This window comes from Alosa sapidissima, chromosome 17 (assembly GCF_018492685.1).
Source record: "Alosa sapidissima isolate fAloSap1 chromosome 17, fAloSap1.pri, whole genome shotgun sequence".
In the NCBI taxonomy this organism is placed as follows: domain Eukaryota; kingdom Metazoa; phylum Chordata; class Actinopteri; order Clupeiformes; family Clupeidae; genus Alosa; species Alosa sapidissima.
In genome coordinates this window covers 2,978,575-2,999,243 of record NC_055973.1, presented here as the reverse complement: position 1 = coordinate 2,999,243, position 20,669 = coordinate 2,978,575, and the positions used below count along the sequence as shown (strand labels likewise).

Below are 20,669 nucleotides of genomic sequence, written 5' to 3'. Positions count from 1 at the left end.
TATTTGGTTAGCTGTTGGCACAGAATGTTCTAGAATTCCTGGCAACATAACAGTTCTAATGCCCAAACCAAACAATATTGTTGTTGACATTGAAAGAATACCAACACAGACAAATATATATCCAAAACATATTAAAAAGGCCAAAAAATACCAAATTTTATACAGAGGCTAAATATTAATGTAAGACATAAATATGTCAGTTCAGTGATGGTGGGGAATTTATGGGAGGTTGAGAGGACAGAAACCTCAACGCATAAATAGTGTGTGCTTCTGTGTGTAGACACTGTGACTCCCAATAAACTGATACACAAACACACACGCATACAAACAGACACACACACACACACACACACATACAAACAGGAACACAAACACCCCCCCCCCCCCCCCCCCCCCCCCACACACACACACACACACACACACTTATGGAAGCATGCACATGCATACACACACACACACTCTCACACACATACACGCATGCAGGCATGCACATGCATTCACACACACACACACACACACACACACACACACACATTGTAATTTAACCCCTGTGCATGTATTCAGCTGTTACTGCCCTATTTTCTCTTGAGGCAAACAGCTTTATATAGCCCAATTTTAATATTCCACTGTATGATAAAAAACCTATCTGCAGCACATACTGTTACACGCCGCACTTTACTTAATGAAGTGTTAATAGAGCTCTAGTATGACATGGTGAGTATCTAGTTGTCTTGCCACATGAATAGTAAAAATATGTCTGGCTTTTTTTGGACCACCCACTCACACGTACAGGAGGGTAACTACCAGCATGCTCTTGGATAAGACAAAATGAGATAGACGCTAACATTTTTTTGACAAATGTTTTTTTGGTAAATGTCTTATGTTCTTATGTTGATTGTTGATGTTCATTATGTTGCCACTTTCTATAAACATAAAGAAGATGATGAACATAGGCTACAGAGACAGAAATTTTTTTTGTGGCATGCATCTGAATGAAATCAACTTCAACCCTCAAAGTGGGAATACAGCTCTGCAGACAAACTTTGTTGACAGTGTGCCTTCAAACTGGATGTGCTCATTTGTCTGGGCTGGGTGTTAACCAGTTTGGAGCCATGAATGATTCTTCAGTTTGAAGTGAAGCAACAACAACGCTACTTTGCAACAGGTTTCGGATCAACCTTACGTCCCAACAAACTCCATTCCTCTTCTATAATGGGCCAAAATGTCTTCATCTACCATACTCTGGGGACAAATGCTTCATAAAGACACACTGTGCATTTCAATAAATGAGTTTAAAGGATGAGACTATAGGAGCTTCCGTTTAGAGCACATCTCAAACATGACAGCATAAACTGAAACATCAGGCAGATTTTTAAAAACACAAGTTTTTAAATCGCCTCAGTGGATGACCTTAAAGCTTCTTTAGCTTGCCTGATGATTGCACATTTCACATGTATTAATTAGGCAGGTGTATCTATCTAAAGGGGCTTACGGTACATGTACACATCTTCATCGATTCTGTGTACTGCTCTCTTGTCTTGGCCAAATAAGCCTGATTCTGATTCCCATTTGAAAAACTACAGTATCAGTCCTTCTTCTGTGTTTCCCCCCAGTGGCATATGACTCAGAGCATTGCAATGAGGCTACTCCTCCTGTCTGACTCTGGTCACAATGGGCTAATGCCCTTCTAATGGGGGGTGGGGGGTATAAGAGGGGCATTGGAGGGTATGTGTGTGTGTGTGTGTGTGTGTGTGTGTGTAGGGAGCAAATAAGGGGTTATGGAACAGAGGTGTCTGATTGGGTCTATATCGAAACTACACCACATCATGACTTACTCTTTACTCCAGGACGCATATTCATCTTAGACAGTGGATCTGAAACCCTCATAATTTGCCTATTATCTTTTTTCGGGACTGAACTGAAAAGATGTGATGCTTAAACTCCTGACATGAATTACAGTAATTTCACTCTTCCACTCTTTTTACTCTCTCTTTTTGCTTATCAAGCAAGTGGTTTGATATATCTATGGGAATAACACAATACTTTATTTTGCTTTGGAATGAAGGGTCCTTGGACACTATTGTATTAATGTAGGCTATGGTATGTAAATATGAGAATGTGTATAATTGGAGGATATAATATAATCCTGTAAATAACAAAACACTTACTGAAATATGAGCGCTGTGTTACATTATGATAATAAATAAGAGTAATATGAGCAAAGGATACTATCTACATTTCTCTCTAAACTGTTAGAGTGATCTAAATGGAAAAACAAAGTCTTTAATCCTACCAACCCGTAAGTCAATTAGGATCCAAGCAACAGAATTATGGCGTGCAATTAGACACATTTCATCCTAACTAACAGATATCCCAGCCTAAGGCTTCCTGCAGCATGTATCTTTCAGGATCACCATAGTTTCATCTCCTCTTCATGGTTGACCTTCAGCGTCCGCATGTCCGTCAACATTGGCAACAAACAAACCAGGTATGCAGCTGCCTATGTTAGCAACCGCTGACAGCCTACATGGCGCAGGCAAAACAGTGGTTAAAGCAAACCACTAACACCTGGTGAGGCAAAAGCTCCGTTTTCCTGTGGCTTTCACGTAGAAATACATTTTATAACATCCAAAAATATATCAGTTTGCCAGTTCAGTTTGCCCAAAGGACGGAAAAAAAAACATTCAGGCACCTTAACCATAAGAGGATACCCACACTACGGGTTTTGAATGTGCAAAAACTGCTGTCAAAGAGTTGGGTCTGAGATGTTACAGTACAAAATCTATGTTCTTTTTTGTCACATTTTTGACTCTATTGAACACACACTTTGAGAGGTGTAATATACAGCTGCTGGCCTGTTTCTGGTAGTCTCCATTTAATTGCTAAAGTGAGGAGGGTTGGGGGAGGGGGTAGGGGGGCAGAAAAAACTCTGCTGGATCTAGTGTGGTTAGAGGACCCCGCACAAAAGGTCCTTTCAGGTGTCGGAGCATATTTCAGTGGCCTAGCTGTCAGATTACACGCAGGAAACGGTTAAGATAAAACTGGATGAATGCTGCGTCTATGAGACCGAGAGGCAGAGAGAGAGAGAGAGAGAGACACCCCTGAGGAAGGTTCGGCAGATCAAACCTCACGTTCGTCTAAATAAATATGTTTTATAGTTGCCTTCGTGGACAATTCCTGTTTTTTGTCAGTGATGTATTTGCCCATAATTCTACAGGGGAGTCATAAAATGCATAACTATGGCCTAGAGAAACTGTTACCTGTTTTGAGATCATTTTAATACATTTTTAATGAGAAATTCACTCCCGTTGGGGGATTTCCATGCAACTGATGGCCATAATGGTGCTTCTTTTTGAAAAAAGAAATATGTTATATGTGTCTTTTATCAATTGATACAGTGTTTGGCGAAACCAGCATATAATTCAGTTGTACCCTACATGGCTAAGACAGAAAATAAAGGGTTTTGTGTTATTTTCTTTTTTTTTTTTTAAACACAGAGAGTGTTTTCCTGTGGCAGCACTGCCACGAAGGTCGTTTTTTTGTTTGAGTCAGACGAGCTTTGAAGTCAGACCTTATTCAAGAGTGTGAATCATGCGTCAAATGGCACATTCAGTCTGGTTCACAGGGTCAACCTCTCCTCTCTTTTCTTCCCCAATACGTGCTCTTGTGCCTACCGCTCACCGCTCATGATGGTGGCCTAGCTGGGACAAAAGAGTCAGACAGCAGACAGCTCCTAAATGGGGCGTCGTGGTGAGGTCTTACCTCAGACAACTGACTAAGCCCAAATGATAGTTGGTTGAGGGGCAGTTGAACGCACTGAGTTTGATGTTTAATTGGCCTGCTTCTGGAAATCAAAACGTCATGCACAAGATGGCAGGCGAGGGGGGTGAGAAACTAAAATCTGTTGGGGCGTAGGCCCAGCCCCTAACTCCGAATGTCAACCCAGACAGACAAATCACAGGCTTTCAGGAACAGCGTGGCCAATGGAACAAGCAGACGGCTCCTGATGACTCAAATGAGTTCAGCATGTGGAGCTTTTTAATTGCCGCCATCCTCACTCGAAACGTCAGCGGCCGCCCTCCGGCCCCGTCTCCGTCTCCGTTAGTAAATAAACGCGCCGCGGCTGCCTTCGCCACGACCTGAGCAAAACATTTGTGACACAACACTTCAAAGCCGTGACCTCTGACCCTGGGAAAGGGCAGAGTAGCCCCCAACTGCCCCCACCCTTGAACTCCCCCCCCAACCTCCAACCATACTTCTCCTACTTTAACCACTGTCATGGGCCATTTAAGGTACAGTGTGACTAATGAAACCAGAGCATGACAACACGCACAGAGGGGCTTTGGCTGCGCTAAAGGTAGCTCAAAAATCCCCAGGCGTAAACACTGGGCAGGGACTGTTAAGGAACGTTGCTTCTTCTGTGCTGTATGAGTGAAGGAAATGTACTCACTGCTTGAGAGAGTACTGAAATGATAATGTCATTAAATTTCAATTACTGACACCAATTACAGAGACTCCGATTTAAAAAAAAAAAACCTTGCCACGTGACTAATCCTTGGTGCTCACCAGTTCAAAGAAAATAAAGTATAAGCGGGAGGAAGCGTGGCAATGAAGGCCGCCTCATTTATATGCTCATCTCTACCGTTTAATCAGGAGAGGTGGAAGGACGCCACGCAAAAGAGCAGTTGCTGCCTTAAATATTTACTCAAGCTGACACGGCACTCTCAAGTTGGGGAGTTTTCCGAGATAAGACGGCAACTTTAAGTGACTTGGCCTTTCCACATGAAGGTTTCCCTGCACAAACAAGGCCGGCGTTCGCCTCAGATGCGTGGCCCCTATTCACAGCACCTCTCTGTCTCTATGTAAAGTTTACAGTCCAAGTATACATCCTGTAGCTGTACAGACAAAATGAAAAAAACAACCAAGAACAACCTAAAACAACACTTAAGTCAAAGTCAAAACAAAATAAAACAAAAAAGTCACTCGTTTCAGAATTCCGTTCAGTGGTTGGACAGTGGAAAGGTTAATAGGTTTCCAAAGGCAATGTTATTTTGAAAGGGACATTTCCCTGGGCTTATGCCACAAGTCCTTCCTTTATAATGGTTCATTTAGAGTGCAGAAATCTGCAAGCTGTTCATCTTTTTCAGTTATGGAGACAAAATGTCTTACATGTACTGTAGGTGGTAGTGACTGTAATCTAATGTTGTGATATGATAAAGCCCACATTATGATTCTAGGAGCTTTATATCCATGTAGTAGACCAAATTATAATCACTCGAGTAAAATCCTCATAAGACATCTCACAAAACCTACAAACATCTCACTAGATAGCTCACAAAACAAACAACACAAATACATTTCTGAAAGCCAATTTTGGTTTAAGCAACATTTTGCAATCAATTGCCCATTGTATAATATACAAAACTCCTTGCTGAGACCCTTTTCCATCTCCTCATCTGAACAAGCAGATATCCTGGCGGATAAACAGACACTGTCCTCTTTAGAGACCAAGAGAGGGAGAAAAAAGTGTGGGTGCTTGAGGTGTGTGAGATAATCCCCTTGAACTGCAGGGCTTTGACACGGGGGAATGGTGAGAGCTGAACAGTAGGAGGCTTCAGAGGTCCTGCCCAAGAGCCTCTGTGTAAACAGGACCTTCAGATAACGCATGAGTCATGAGCCACGCATGTCCAGGAACGGCTGACAATATCTGCCAAGAGACGAGTTTCAGACCTCATCATCCGTTGCTCTGAAAAAGGCCACTGGTGGAAGTCTCTCTCCCACACACCCACCAGTTGAAACGGGAGTTCAAAAGACACAGAAATACTCCGAGTCCCAGATTAATAGAGTGGGGAGTGGAGGAGAGGGCAGAGGCACAGCGGACAGAGAGTCGACGAAAGGGCAGGAAAAAAACAGATTGAACACCGCTGCCAACATACAACAATCCCCCCTTTATAAGAGAATTCAAGTAATGTCAATAGCGTTTAGAGGGCTAACTGCTAGACCAAGTTCAGTCCTCAGTCATGTAATCCATTTGTACTAAGTAAAGCATAACAGACACATCTGAGATGGCATGTTCTGTCCTGGGGGCAGAGCAGTGTTGAGAATGGGTTGTCATATACAAAATGCTTGTGGCTATAATGCTATTTATGATGTGACTAAGACTATAATTACAGTAATTCTCAGTCATTACAGTCACTTTATCAAAACAGACAATATACTGTTCATTCTGGTAAGTAATTCATAACAGCCTTCTGATGATGATGCCACCACAACGTTTAGAAAGTTCTGCAATACTATATATCTGACACTTTATTTGAACCTATTCGTCATAAACTTGACAGAGCCATGTTGTTTTATATGTATAAGGCATTACATAGTTATTGCATGACTATTATGACAAATGACCAAAAAGTGTTTCCCTACTGTAGAGAGATTTGGTTTTGTTGAGATTCAAGCCATTCAATCTGTCAGGTTGGCCATATTTCAGATTAGGAGAAAATAAAGTGTTTCTCTTTTCTCTCTAGCTGGCTTTAGCCTGTGTTCAAATCCCAGCAGGTGTGCTAGTGCTGTGTGTGTGGACGACCTCTGTCTTCCTGCTCCACCACAATGACTTCCTGCGCACTCCTCTTCAGCTGAGCATTGATCATATTACACAGTTTCTAACTGCTCCTCTAAGACCTTGCTGATGGGGAGCAATTAAATAGGCATCAGATCTGAACAATGGCAAATGAAACGAGCCATTTTTACATGCAGCACCAAAAGTGCCTGAAGAAAATCTACCTCCCCTATCCACTTTCTCCTCTTCAGTGTGCTGACCACAGTTTGAGAAATATCCAAAACTGTAGCTCTGGGGCATCGAATGTCTAAATATCAAGACCACTGGTTTACAGGAACAGGGTTTTTCAGTTGATTGATTCATCTGTGTACATTTTGACCTTGAGTTTGTTTAAGCTTTTCAGTTTTCCAGGGATAATAGGTAGTCCTGTCTCTCCATACAATTACATTTGCAATTCCAGGCAGGCATTTGGATCGGACGGGAATTTGATCAGACCATTTGGATATGATACCTGTGGTATGCCCCCACCTCAGAATAAAGAAGGGTGTGTGTGTGTGTGTGTGTGTGAATCTGTTGAGAAAAAACATTTCAATATAATGACACTTTCTTCCAGATTCTCAGAATCTCAAAGGGGGAAACTATAAGACCATACCAACAACTCTGACCAAAGACATGTCTGACCCCCCCCCCATAGTGGGGCTGTGTGCTGACCAGCACATATACACCCACCTGTTGGCCCGGAGATGGGGAGAGAGGAGGGGAGGGGAGGTGACCAACGCTGTGTGAGCAGTCTGGCGCTGGCTCTACTTAATCAGGACTAATCAAATAAACAGTCCTCATACTGCACTGCCTTGTGCCCCCACCCATACACACACACACACACACACCATTCTACACGTATAGCAAGGCCCAGTGTCAAGTTTGGTGACTAACAAGAAGGATGTGCTCTGTTGGCTCCAGACGGCGAGAGAGAGAGAGAGAGAGAGAGAGAGAGGGAGAGGGAGAAAGAGGGGGCACGGCACTCGGCGCTGTTTGTGCTGTTTGTGCACAGGAGACAGGTTGCCCACATTGAAGCGTCTGTGTGTGGAACAGCAAATAACTAAGAGCAGGCAATGAGCACCTTCTGGGGGCTGTGTGTGTGTGTGTGTGTGTGTGTGTGTGTGTGTGTGTGTGTGTGTGTGTGTGGAGGGAGATCTTAGTCATGGTCCCCATCTTCTTCTAGAAGCCTCACCTCTAACGTCCAGGGCACAGACCAAACCTCACTCCCAATAGTTCCATCTCAACACATGGAAAAGCACTTGAACAGAATGTTTCTGTGCCCTCTGCAGTGACAACATTATATCTGTCAGCTCTTATCTTACAGGTTGAGCAATTAGTTGACAGGAATATATTTACAAATGTGAAAGATTACTGTCCTTAGATGGCCAATTAGCTACATTCATATAAAGGCCTAAAGGCCTTTAGCCTTCTAATGAAAAATGTTGGTAATGATAAAACAACATGCATCATCTGGATTACTTTTGCAAATTGACGTAAATAAGTATTTAAACTATACAATTAGACTTTTCCAGTAAATTGCAGCCATTGCAGTAAAACAACATGTACATTTGGAACAATTAATATTTTCTGATTGTTAGGCCAACAGATTTTTACAAAATATTCGAATAGTCAAATCTACTTGAGCATTACTGTTGAGCAATGTGAAAAGATTTAGTGTAACAACCTCAGGCATAATAATAACACTTGAGGGAACACTTGCTAAACATTAATGCATTACTAATATGTGTAGTATAAGGCATAATAATAACACTTGAGGGAACACTTGCTAAACATTAATGCATTACTAATATGTGTAGTATAAGGCATAATAATAACACTTGAGGGAACACTTGCTAAACATTAATGCATTACTAATATGTGTAGTATAAGTGCTCAGCAATGTCTGTATTACTTATTACTGTAAGTATCACTGCACATTAATTAGGTATTTATGGAGCAATTTCTTATTTTTACTCAATTTGTCATATATCCTGGGTAAATCCTTAATGAGCAGCTAGTTGGTTTTGTTCTAAGGTTACTGATATAAAGCATGGCTCAAAATGGAGAGTTTATAGACTCCTAATACACTGTCTCAATATGTGACAGTGACAATGTAAATGTATTGTAAATGTATTAGAAGGATATAAAGTTTCTATTTTGATCCTTACATATATTAATAACCTTAAATCAAGACCAACTAGTTACTTAAGTATTTACCCAGGTTAAAATGTGTAATGATGCTTAATACAATTATTTATATTATAGTATATAGTTATATATTATTTTAATTAAAAAATAATATACATGGAAAATTATTTATATACAAAATTATTATTTTCACAAATATTTTATGAGACAATAAAATTATATTCAAAATATAGTAATACTCTGCAGAACCACCCCCCCCCCCCCCCCCCATTAGCAAAACTTTTTCGCCATAATTAAATGTCACGGCACATAATGGTCTGTTCATTTGTGTTCATTTCTGCTTCGTTGCTTGTCGACAAGGTAACTTACCTGCTGCAAGACACACTGGTAGAAGCAATCTGAAGATCAATCCACACACCACCTCGGAAGCCATGGCTTCAGATCAGTGAAATGCAAACCAGATAAGATGACTTTTATATTCAGAAGAAAATGCGCCTCAAGTCAAGTCTTTGCCAAACTCAAGCGGAGAGGGCATGGTCCTGTTAGTGCCCTCTATGGCATCCTTGAGTTATGAGTCCTCTTGGTGATCCATAGAGTCCGAAAAGTTCTTGCACCACAGCGCCTTCTTGCCCTAGTTTCAACAGCCAGAATCTGAGACCCCAAACATCTGTTGCCCAGCTCCTTAACTCAGTTATGCGATACGCGAAACTTCAGTGAACAAGAGAGCGACTCTGAAAAGTGTCACCTAAAAAAAAAGAGAGAGGAAACGGCGCTGTCCGCTGACTGTCAGTGTCCGTTGACAAAGGATGACATGGGTCTGTTTCTTGAGTAAATACCTCGTCTTTGCTGTTATGCGGAGTTGCTAGTAAACAAATCACTGACGGCTTGAAGGTTTTAAACAACACAAATAAAACTCATTATTTGCCAAACTTCTATTTGGTAATAGAAGAAAAAAATCAGCTGAACAAGTTGCGTAAAGTTCCCTCCTTGGAAGAGAATAGTAGTAGCCTTGCGCACGCTGCAACCCTGGCACAGCTGTATTCGTCTGTCTATCTGATTACGGTTTCTCCTCCTCAATGAAAACTTTGCAGGACCACCCTGTAACTGACAAATGACTCCACCATTCAGAAGTCAAGGAGGAAGCCGGGGCTGAGGCTCGGTCCCAATGAGGAGGAGCGGGAGCCCTGTGCTGGGCTGGACCCGCCAATATGTGTGCGCTCGCGCTCCTCCCTCGAGGCCACCGCAGGCGTGGCGGTCGCATTCCAAGCCCTCCTCTTGGGTCAGGTAACTCAAGCTCGCTCAGATTCCGGACAGTGGTGATATGAAAATACAAACAGAGCAAAAAAAGATACGGAGAATCTACACAAGAGAGGCTTTTACAATCACTGTGCTTTCGCCTGACGCTGCTTAGTAGCCTACTCCATTTCTGAGAAAAGCTATATATTAATATAACTGTGCAGGTAGTTTGTATGCCAGCTACTAATAGGCTCTCGAAACTTAATAGTAGTTTCCGGGGAAAGTATTGAAAAACAAACAGTGAATTAGGCCTATAGGAACTCTATCATTCGTCGCTTTCTAATATACAGTAAATGGACCATGAACGATGCCTATTCCTACAGCTAATGCGATTGCGCAATAGCAGTACCCAGCTGTACAGATGTTCCTGAGGATGTTGTGAACAGAACAGCACCATCTGTCGACAAAAACTGTAACCACAGCTAGTGTGGGACAGTCTAGGTAGAATTAAATAATTAAAGAAAAATAAAAAGGCTAAGCCTTCCAGAAAGAAAGAAAATTATGCCATGAATGTTTCAATCAAAATTGTTTTGACAAAAATAATATAATGCCAATGTTGTCTGGTTAAGGATTTGTCAAGGGGGAAGCTGTAGGTTAACTAATAGTTGTGTTATTCTGTTTATTATATGTACCTCCTCATCTCCCCCATCAAACATGAAAACATACACTTCAACTCCTAAGAGCCTAAAAGTCCTAAGAGCCAAGGCATTTTAATCTGTGATGAGAAAAACATATTTCCGCTGCTCCGTGTCACTCGATAATACTGCACTCGATAACACTGCTTTTGTCTGGAGCAGAACATAAATGGAAATAGAAAATAGAAAAAACAACATTAGTCTCAATTTAATAAAAACAAAAACAATGTCATATCTCTCTTACAAGAGGGCAAATGTGCTAAGCTAATTAGCTATGGTCACCTCTCCAGGGGATACAATATCAAAGTCAAATCCAACACAAACAGAAATGCATGCTGCCAAAGGGGAATGCCGGAGATCTGTAGCCTTTTAAGGACTGAATAACAGATGAAACATATGGTATGTATTTTACACAATGTTCCATTTTATTAATATAGGTTGTGACCATACCAAATGGAGCATGGGAGCACTGGGAGACATGAGGCAACGTTACTACAAGGCAGGGCAGTGCCTCAGACAGGTACAGTAAAGGCATTTCATAAAGATTACTAAAGGATGTCAAAATATGTAAGCTTTGTAATTCACTTTAGAGTGAATAACATATATGTTTATATCCTATGATATAAACAAACCACACCCACACAAAGATGGCATGTTTCACAACGATTTGGTTGCATTAGTTGACAAAATGAACCAAAGTCTTTCTGACCACCTAAATGTGCTATTGCTTTAGGCTCCTCTCCAGTGTATGATTCTGGAGGGATTCCTCAAACCTTTACAATAGAATCAAGCACATTGCACTACTGCATATCATATACATTTGCCTGCATGTGAGAATATGTGGGACTGCAAGAAATATGAATGTATACGATTTAAATTTCTCAGCAAATTCATTGAATTAGGGGTGGAATGCATTAGTGTTTGTCCAGAGAACACCAGAGATGTTTTAATTCCTTATAGCCGTGTACTATACAACTATCTACTTTAACCTTTTATAACCATATAGCTATATATTACACAGCTATCATCAATGCCATATTTAATGACCTTAGAGACACTGCTTTGTGTATTCATTAGTTTTATTGTCAATCACAGTGAGTGTGAACCAGGAGAGAATTATTACATTGTCATTTGCCAACTAGAAAATCATGTGAAATATTAGAACAAACCTATTTGTCTTTACTGAGTGTTCCATATTAGAAAACATAAAAAACTAGAATACAGACGAAAGTTAAAACTGCAGTGTTTAGCTGGTAAGATAGTAGTGTTACCTCAACAACAGTATTGGTTAGCCGTACAAAAGTTAGCAGATGTGCACCAGTTCAGATTAACCCTGATTTGGTAAGGGGTTTAATGATGGAAACATTACAACTTGATTGGAATTTGTGATCTAGGAATAAGCCCTCATAAGTCTATAGAGTATTTTTTTTCCAGTAGTTTTTTTTTTTGAGAACGCAGTTAATTTGTGTAATGAGTAATGTCAACAGTCTCATTAAATTTACTGTCTATATTTGTCACAGGGTCAGAAATATTGACAAGGCAAGATAGGATCAACTGCTAAATCCCCATGATTTTTAAAATGTCGATAGTTTGTTTGACAACCATCACAGTTTGATTTGAGATGTCAGCTGGCAGTCTTATAGGGGTGTAGACACAATTTTACAATTTCATTCACAATTATCACACTGTAAAATAATTTGTTCTGCCGAAAAGGCCGCTTCTGTCTTCTCTCAAATAGTTTCTTAATAAGTTTCTCAAATTTGAAAACTAGCATAAAAAAGAAAGAAAATCACTTTGAAAGATGTTTCATTTTGTTGTTTTGGCAGCACAACATTTTTTAACAGCAGGAGCACTGTTTTTTGTGTTGATTCTTTGCATTGAGGGAATCAAGGGAAGTCAGTATTGCATACAAGGGCACGGTAGACCAAGTGTGTGTGTGGCAGGATTGTGTGAATCTGAGGTAAGAGGCTAAAGGTCAGAGGTCAGTTGAAGGATCAGGATAGGACACTGGGGTCGTGGTCATCTCGCTCATAGCTGATTGGCTGCAGTTGGCGGACGACATAATCCGCCATCTCTCTGGAGCCAGCAGCCACCACTCGCCTGGACATTAGGTCGAGAGGACCCCCTGTCACAAGAGAAGAAAATACACTGCGTTACACACACACACACACACACACACAGACAGACAGACAGACAGACAGACAGACAGACATACACATACCCAGTCTGGATAGAGGACAAGGGGACCCCCTTTCACAAGTGAACAAAACACAAAAATGCTGGTGCATAAAGGTCTATACAGGCCTACACACACACACACACACACACACACACACACACACACACATTTACATGCACACACACAAAAAACAAAAAGCATGTGTACATTTAACATACACACACACACACACACACACTTTCAGCCTACTGCTCAAAGCAGCATCATCCGAGTATGAAAGGTCACTTGGTCACATTTTTACTCAGGCACTGAGGACACTCCCAGGGGGCTTAAACAGCGCTCTCCTCTGTGGGTCTGACAGTTAGGCGGCGTTGACAGGCCCCCTTGTTGTCTCTGCCTGCGTGCTCGAGACTGCAGCCGGAGCGACAGCAGGACCAGACCACATGATCGCGACCTCGCAGACCTCCCCAACACTGCCTCTTTGTGTGCAGGCCAGGCCGCCAGGGAAAAAAGATGAGGCCAGCAAACGCATGCATTCTCATTGCATGCGCATGCACGCACACGCGCACTTACACACACACACACCCATACACACACAGGAAGACACACTAATACACACACACAAACGCACACACACACACACACACACACACACACACACACACACACACACACAAACATGCCCATGTTCATTCATGACTCTTCTTATCACTACACAATCCCTACCCTCTAACTCGTATATTCCACATGTTACGCTGAACTACAAAAAAGAAAGGCCAGTTTAATACCCACATTTATCCTTGAGAGTCCATGCTAAACGTATGATTTCAAGGAAATGTTTGAACATGTTGCTTACTGTATACTGTACTGTACTGTACTGTAATACTGTACATATCCCGCAATTACTGCAAGGGCTGGAAGACATCAGCAAAGAAAATTAGAGCCCTGACCAAACTTGGAGCAGGGTGGTGGTCGCCCTTTTATAAAAGAACAATTCCAAACTTTCCCCAGACTTTTCCGAACTGATATTATTTATTTTACTAGTTTTGAAAGGGAAGTGGTTGTTTTTTGTTGTGGCTTTGACCCTTTTTGGCTTACTTGTTTGTCTATATGTTATTATGACAAAAACCTCCAGACTTTCATTTAAATTTCAAATCAAGATTTTTGAGACCTTCATAAGAACCCTGATGGAGTCTGTGATATATATATATATATATATATATATATATATATATATATATATATATGATATATGTATGTGATATATACATACATAAATATGTCTGTGATATATGACAATGTGAATATATCCACTACTATTGCCTAGGCGATCTATCCACCATCCAGTAATATTGCCTAGGTGATCTGAACTGTCTCCTGAGGGCTATAAATGAATACAATTCATAACATAACAAAACAACAGCTGGGAAAGGTCACATAGACAAACCAAGATAACCTAAGGAAAATCCATTTGACTAATTCATCAAGATACATCCTAAACAACTCACTCTGGCTATCAACTTCAGGCATACCCCCCAAACACACACCACCACTTCACAGCGATGTCTGTCTGTCTGTTTAAATCATTGTTGTGTTGTCTCAGCAAATAGTTAATGGCTTACTGCTATCACACACTTTCGCAGTCACTAAAAATAGCTGGCATTAGGCCACTCTTTAAAAAGATAACTCTGGATGGCTCTGTGTTAAACAATTAAAGACCTGTCTCAAAAGCCAAGACTATTGCCAAAGTTGTTTTCAATCAACTCAGCGGTTTTTCTTAACCAGAGAGATAATTTTCACAAAGTTCAATAAGGCACAGAGGGAATCCGACAACTGCCAATGACATGAATAAAATGAGCACCGTAGGAAACCGTGCGCTTCTTGAACTTGTTAGCCCTTGCCCAGCCTTTCCTACAGCAGAGGAGCTGTGCACAACTGGCTCACTCCATTTCTGAATTTTAATTTTGTTTTCTTTCTAATGTCAGAGTGTGTCAGCATTAGAAGTAGCGAGACCCAAGCTAGTTATGGTTTCTGTCGTTATACAACACAACACAACACAACACAACACAACACAGAGAGGGAGGGGAGAGCCCACCTTTGTTACACATACTGTATATACAACTACAGCAAAGTGGAGGATGTGAAAAAGCAAAAGTAAGATAACAGTCAAAATTATATTGTGCAAGTGACCCAAACTGTTACTTCGAACACCAATTATATTGTTTCTAAAAGTTTATCCTATTCACACATTTAACTGCAATCTGGTTTACACCAGCTTTTAAAAGGCAGACATTTTTCAATGCAAAACACATGTACATTGACCACCACAACTGTCATATATAGAACGGAATGAGAAATCAGTCAGTCTTTACATGTCACCTCATATGCTCCTATGGGCTATACTCCCACTTTCCCTCGGCCTTCTCATAAAAGCATAAAAAAATATGAGTAAAAAATCCCATTCTTGCCATTCTTCCCCCGTGTGGCAGGTAGAATGCGTCTGACAGGCCAAAGTGCAGTGTATTTGTACAAATGATGCCATGTTTGTAGGAACAAAATAACACCTGGAACAGGCAGTACTGCCTTAGTACATCTGCTCCTGAGTCTATTAGAACACCACAACTTTGGACTTTTATTTGCTTTTTTTAGTGCCTGCAAAAGGAGGTGATGTAATAAAACTATCTTCTCTGAATTTTTTGGGTCATCCAATTATTAGTTTGCTCTAAACATTGACAAATATCGATCTACAGTCATCTGGTGAGAGAGTTAGCTGTATTTATACCTTCTGCTAATCAATGGTAATGGTTTAAAAGCAGCATAACTAAGCATGACTAAACAGACGAGGTCTGAGAACTGATCGCTGGTGCATTCCGTGTGCTGGCATTTTCCAAATAAAGGCAAAAAGCCCAAAAAATATACTTAACAAAAAAAGAATTTGACCAGTCTTATGTAACACTGCAGTTGTGCATCCACTGTAGCCGGGCTGTTAAAGAGCCCTCAAGTGTACACTCTACTCTTGCACATTACTTTAAATTCTATAACCTTTGTCTATATCCTATATAACCTATATATAACGTTAACCTATATAATATGTAAATGACACATTACTGTATGTACTTTGTACTTTTAATTTTGCCTTGGCTTGCCTAAAACATTCATCCCAGGCCTCACCTGAGGTGTCTATCACGCATCCTCCCGCCTCCCGAATGATGACAGCCGCCGCAGCGATGTCCCAACAGTGAAGGCCATACTGGTAGTAGGCCTCCGCCGCACCCGTGGCTATATGGCACAATGCCAGTGTGGAGCTTCCAATTATCCGCACCCTGGAGAAGACACACACAAACACACAAAATCACACACACAATCCCACATCTCCCATGAAGATATGGAATGAATTGCACACTATTAGGCTCCCATACAATGTTTTACAGAGTGATGTCTCCACTCTATGACTCTGATATCACTCAGACTATTGAATCGAAACATCACAAACAAAGTCCTGTGGGAGCTTTATGGTGTAAGGTTCATTCAATACATTTATGAGGAAATGGAAAGCATCTGAGAAATACTTAAACTACAAATATAAGACCCCCCCCCCCCACACACACACACACACACATGCACATGCACACACACACACACACACACATACACACACACGTACACACACACATACACACACACGCACACACAAACAGACACAAACACACACACACAGAGGATTCTAAAGACAGGTGCCAGACAGAGATATAAAAACACTATAGAAGATGTCCATATGCTGAAGGCAGTTCCCGTCATGTGTAATTGATTTCAACACTAGTGACCTTTTGAGTGCAAACCTCTTCATCAGGAACATAAACAAAAGGGTCCCTGGCTGAGGATAATGATGACATTGCCACTGTTATGAACAGTTGGTTCTTCTCCAAGGCCCATACACACAATCTTAGCACTGGCCGGCAGGTGCACTAACCACACACAGCTAATAGCTATTGTTGATAGCATATCTTTTTAAGAGGTTGCAAGTAACATTTGCAGTAACAGTACAGTATTATCCTGAGAACCTGTGACACTACACTAGTAAAAAATAACTAGTACTGTTTTTCATAGTTCTGTATTTCTGCTGATGAGTAAAATCTAGTTTTCGAGTTTTTTAGAGGAACATCTTTGATCTGGCAAAAGCCCCGACATTATCATCCCTCTTACCCATGAGCAGGTGCACTCAACAACTTCTGCATATTCCCCAAGAAAATTTCCAGTGTAGCTGGGTCCCTCTTAGCTCCAATCTCTGTCAGAATGAGGGCTTTGGATATGTCTAAAAATAGATACGTAAAACCATTACTTAGTGACACACTTCAGGAATTGCTCTCAAAAGTGGTATATTCAAGTTGGTCATGGGAAATAGGGCTTCATTGTGTAACTCAGGTAAAATGAAACCTAGTGTGAAAATCCTAGTGTGGATGCAGGGAATTGAAATGGGCTCTGAACTTGCACACCTCTCTCTTTAGATACTTGAATCGGAGCTCCATTGCAGAATGCCCCATGGCCTCTCCTTGCGGTGTATAGAGTCCCATCAAAGCAATGGTAGATCACTCCGAATTCCAGCTACACACAAAATAAATCATATTATCAACAGATTGCAGAAAAGTCACTGACAAAAGTGTAATTATGTGTACAGAGGACATCAAACACCTTAAACAGCAGCAGTAGTGAATGTTTGTACAATGATGTGCAATATTCATCAACAATGAAGCCAAATTACCTCTTTCTCTACAGCAAAGCCAATGCTGACGGCCACCATGGGGAAGCTGCGTGGAAATGGGAATATTTCATTAACAGAGAAAATGGGAATATTTCATTAACAGAGAAAATGGGAATATTTAATTAACAGAGAACATGAATGAGAATTCTCTTCCCACTCTGCAGTCATAAAAAGCACCATGAACTACAAAAGAGACATAGCTACTTGGCATACCTGTGGACAAAATTGCAGGTCCCATCTATGGGGTCTATGATCCAGGTAGGCTCATCTGTTAGAATACATTTCTCCCCAGCAGCAGAAGACTCTTCTCCTATAAACCTGAAATCAAAATGCACATGGATGTGTATATAAACAGTAGCAAACCTTCCGCCTTATGCTGTTGCTGTACCACACCATACCTTTACTTCTTCACTGCAAATGATGTCACATTACTTGGCCTTGTAACATGACAGCTGTTCAGTATCTAGCAACTCTTGCTTGTTCTCAGAGTTATAACACTGTGACCATTATAGCACAGTCCCTTTTGCAATGCACATTATTGCTGTTTGCACTCCATAATGCACTTCAAGCACGTTGTTTTGTGTTTTAGTATAACTTGTATATTGCTTTATATCTGTATTGATTGTTTATTGAGTTTGTACACTGTAATATGCTTACGTTTGCAGTTCTTAGCAGATGCATTTGTTGGCTGATTAAAGAGCAGACATGCAGTCAACTCAGACATGCTGCATTTTGAATAATTTGTAATGGTCTAACTACACAGGCAGGTAGGCCAGCTAACAATATGTCTGTGCATTGTCTGGCTATTGTCCCTGTCTATTTAGTGTTTGTCAGAGTGACACCAACAACTGGAAAACAAATTCCTCATGTGTGAGTGTGAACTTGGCGAACAAAAGCTGATTCTGGTTCTGATAACTATTGGGAAGCAGCGATGGGCCTTGTAATGTACACTGCATGCTGTTCATGCTCATACCTATTGTCTTTCACTGGCTGTTTAATTCATTGCTAATAACAGATATGTACTACATAGTCTTGCATTGCTGTCTACAGCTGTGTGTTAACATCATGAAAGATGTTATATTTTCTCACGATGGCCCACCCTGTCATGTGGTTAATGTAAGGTGTGCATTGTAAGCTATACCATTTTCTAATGTGAAATCAAATTGTCATTGAGGATTGGTTTGGCTATGCCACATTACTGATGTAGGCCTACACTAAGCTGGACATGTGTAGCGATTCTGGAGTGCAGTGATACAGACAGACAGACAGACAAACTATCATGGCATATTGCTGATTATTTACCTGTGTGAGGGAAATTTCTCCTTAAGAGTGGATATAATGAGGTCCTCCACCTGTTGGTCAGCTTCCGTCACCAGATCTGTTGGAGTGCTCTTACTGCTGACCCGCTTCTCCTGTTTCACAGCCTCCTGTACAACCTACACAGAAAACAACATCAGAGTCATTCTAGGCTACTTCAAGCAGCCTACAACAAAATTACATTATATGTATAGGCTACTACCAATGTCACCAATGACAAGCCTGGCGCACAAGCTGAGTGATGATGTTTTTCAGATGTCAGTTGTAATTTTCTTTTTGAGCACACAGTGGCTAAATATAGTACTTGAACAGGTAACGGTCTACGCCTAGGCAAGAGCTAAGGGCTCTACAGAGAGGAAGAGGAGGGGCATTAGTAAGGATGTAACAATTATAATATAACGGTGTGACATAGTTTCATTCGTTGTTACATTGTTGGTAAACAAGCATTAGATTACATGCATAGCAGCACTAAACAGACTTTACAGTATTAATGATATTAACAGAGAACGGTACCTTCCCAGCTTTGTGTGCTATCTGAACAGCAATATCCATACATTCTCCCCAGCATTTGTTTTCTGTAGAGGTCATGGTTTCAGCTGGACGCGTTGAACAAACACAAATCCACTTGTAGAGAATTATCAGACGAACAAAACACGTTAATCAGCGCATGACGTAAAGGTGGGAGCCTGTGTCACATGCGGTGCCCCCGTCTGTGTCCCGTGTCCGAATCCACAATCAAGTTTCTCTGTGTCTGATGTGGCACCGTCCTGGCTACTGCGGGTGGATGTCTGGCTGCAGCTTTGGCCGAATCCCGGTGAGCGGTGGGGAGTAGCCGGTCAGGCTACTGTCACCGCGGCCTACGGAAAATGACCTTCGATTGAGCAAGGAATAGGCTACTGAATTAATTTGCAGGCCTGCGTTCTCAAGTGTGCTACAATGTCGCACTATAAGGCTACACTGAATCACATCGAAATAGAAAAACGGACAAGTGCACGTTTCCATAAACCATACGGCAAACAAGACAATAGCCAGTCATCCCTGCAAATCTGATTAAAAGATAATAAATATATGCAGCACAAGGGACATGTAACACAAAACGAAGAACAAGTACTGTTGGCAAATACTCACATATCTCTTAAATAGGAATAGGCAACTGTTGTATTTCCAGAAGAGGACGCCAGAATCAAACATGTTCTCGTTCTCTAGGGGATGAAAGAAGTAACGAATGCTCCTAGTGGACAACGCCACTAAGCGTCACGTGATATAGGTGACAGGGTGTAAGACTATGCAACGCCTGATTATCTAATAGCCCACTTGCTAATATCCTCTTGTTATTTATTATGTATGACTTTTAGAAACCATTTGTAATTGACAATGGAGGAATGCTACAAGAATGGCTGGTAGATAGCCTGGTAGATAGGTGTCTCGCCATCTTGGCATCCCTACTGTATGCACGGTCTTCCAGTAGATGGAGGCAGTGGGCTATATATTAGAGATCCCTTCTTATGTTTCTGTCATTGGCTGAACACGCATACACACACATACGATCATTTTTTGTAATAACAACATTGTTTTAATAGCTATAACATTGAAGATTAAAAATAGTCCGCAGACACCCGACAAGATTTTTGGCTGGAATATGGCTCGGTTCAGGCCACTATTTCCTAATGGCAGAGCCAAGACTGAGCATGGACATTGCTGCAATACAGTAAAAGTGGCATGTTACCTGCTTCATGACTA

The 20,669-nt window shown here is 41.1% G+C and overlaps 2 protein-coding genes across 3 annotated transcripts in view; both read right to left on the bottom strand.

The window, feature by feature from the left end:
- LOC121688173 (piezo-type mechanosensitive ion channel component 2) overlaps positions 1-9,781 on the bottom strand; it is a 121,588-nt gene extending 111,807 nt beyond the window's left edge. Inside the window, exon 1 of the mRNA XM_042067603.1 lies at positions 9,113-9,781. Within this exon, the coding sequence (XP_041923537.1) occupies positions 9,113-9,176 (64 nt within the window). The 5' untranslated portion in view covers positions 9,177-9,781. The remainder of the gene's footprint in view (positions 1-9,112) is intronic.
- Positions 9,782-11,735: 1,954 nt separating this feature from the next.
- Positions 11,736-20,169, bottom strand: impa2 (inositol monophosphatase 2). Of its 2 annotated transcripts, none has more exons than XM_042067602.1 (9): positions 20,058-20,169; positions 19,443-19,800; positions 18,915-19,048; positions 17,826-17,930; positions 17,613-17,658; positions 17,347-17,455; positions 17,057-17,165; positions 16,025-16,176; positions 11,736-12,799 (listed from the first exon to the last, which is right to left on the bottom strand). In XM_042067602.1, exons 2-9 carry the CDS (start codon positions 19,515-19,517, stop codon positions 12,669-12,671), a joined length of 861 nt encoding a protein of 286 aa, XP_041923536.1. In that variant the 5' UTR covers positions 19,518-19,800; positions 20,058-20,169; the 3' UTR covers positions 11,736-12,668. The 2 variants fall into 2 exon arrangements, with proteins under 2 accessions (XP_041923536.1, XP_041923534.1); XM_042067600.1 differs by having other exon boundaries at positions 19,443-19,786.
- Between the last annotated feature and the right edge of the window lie 500 nt (positions 20,170-20,669).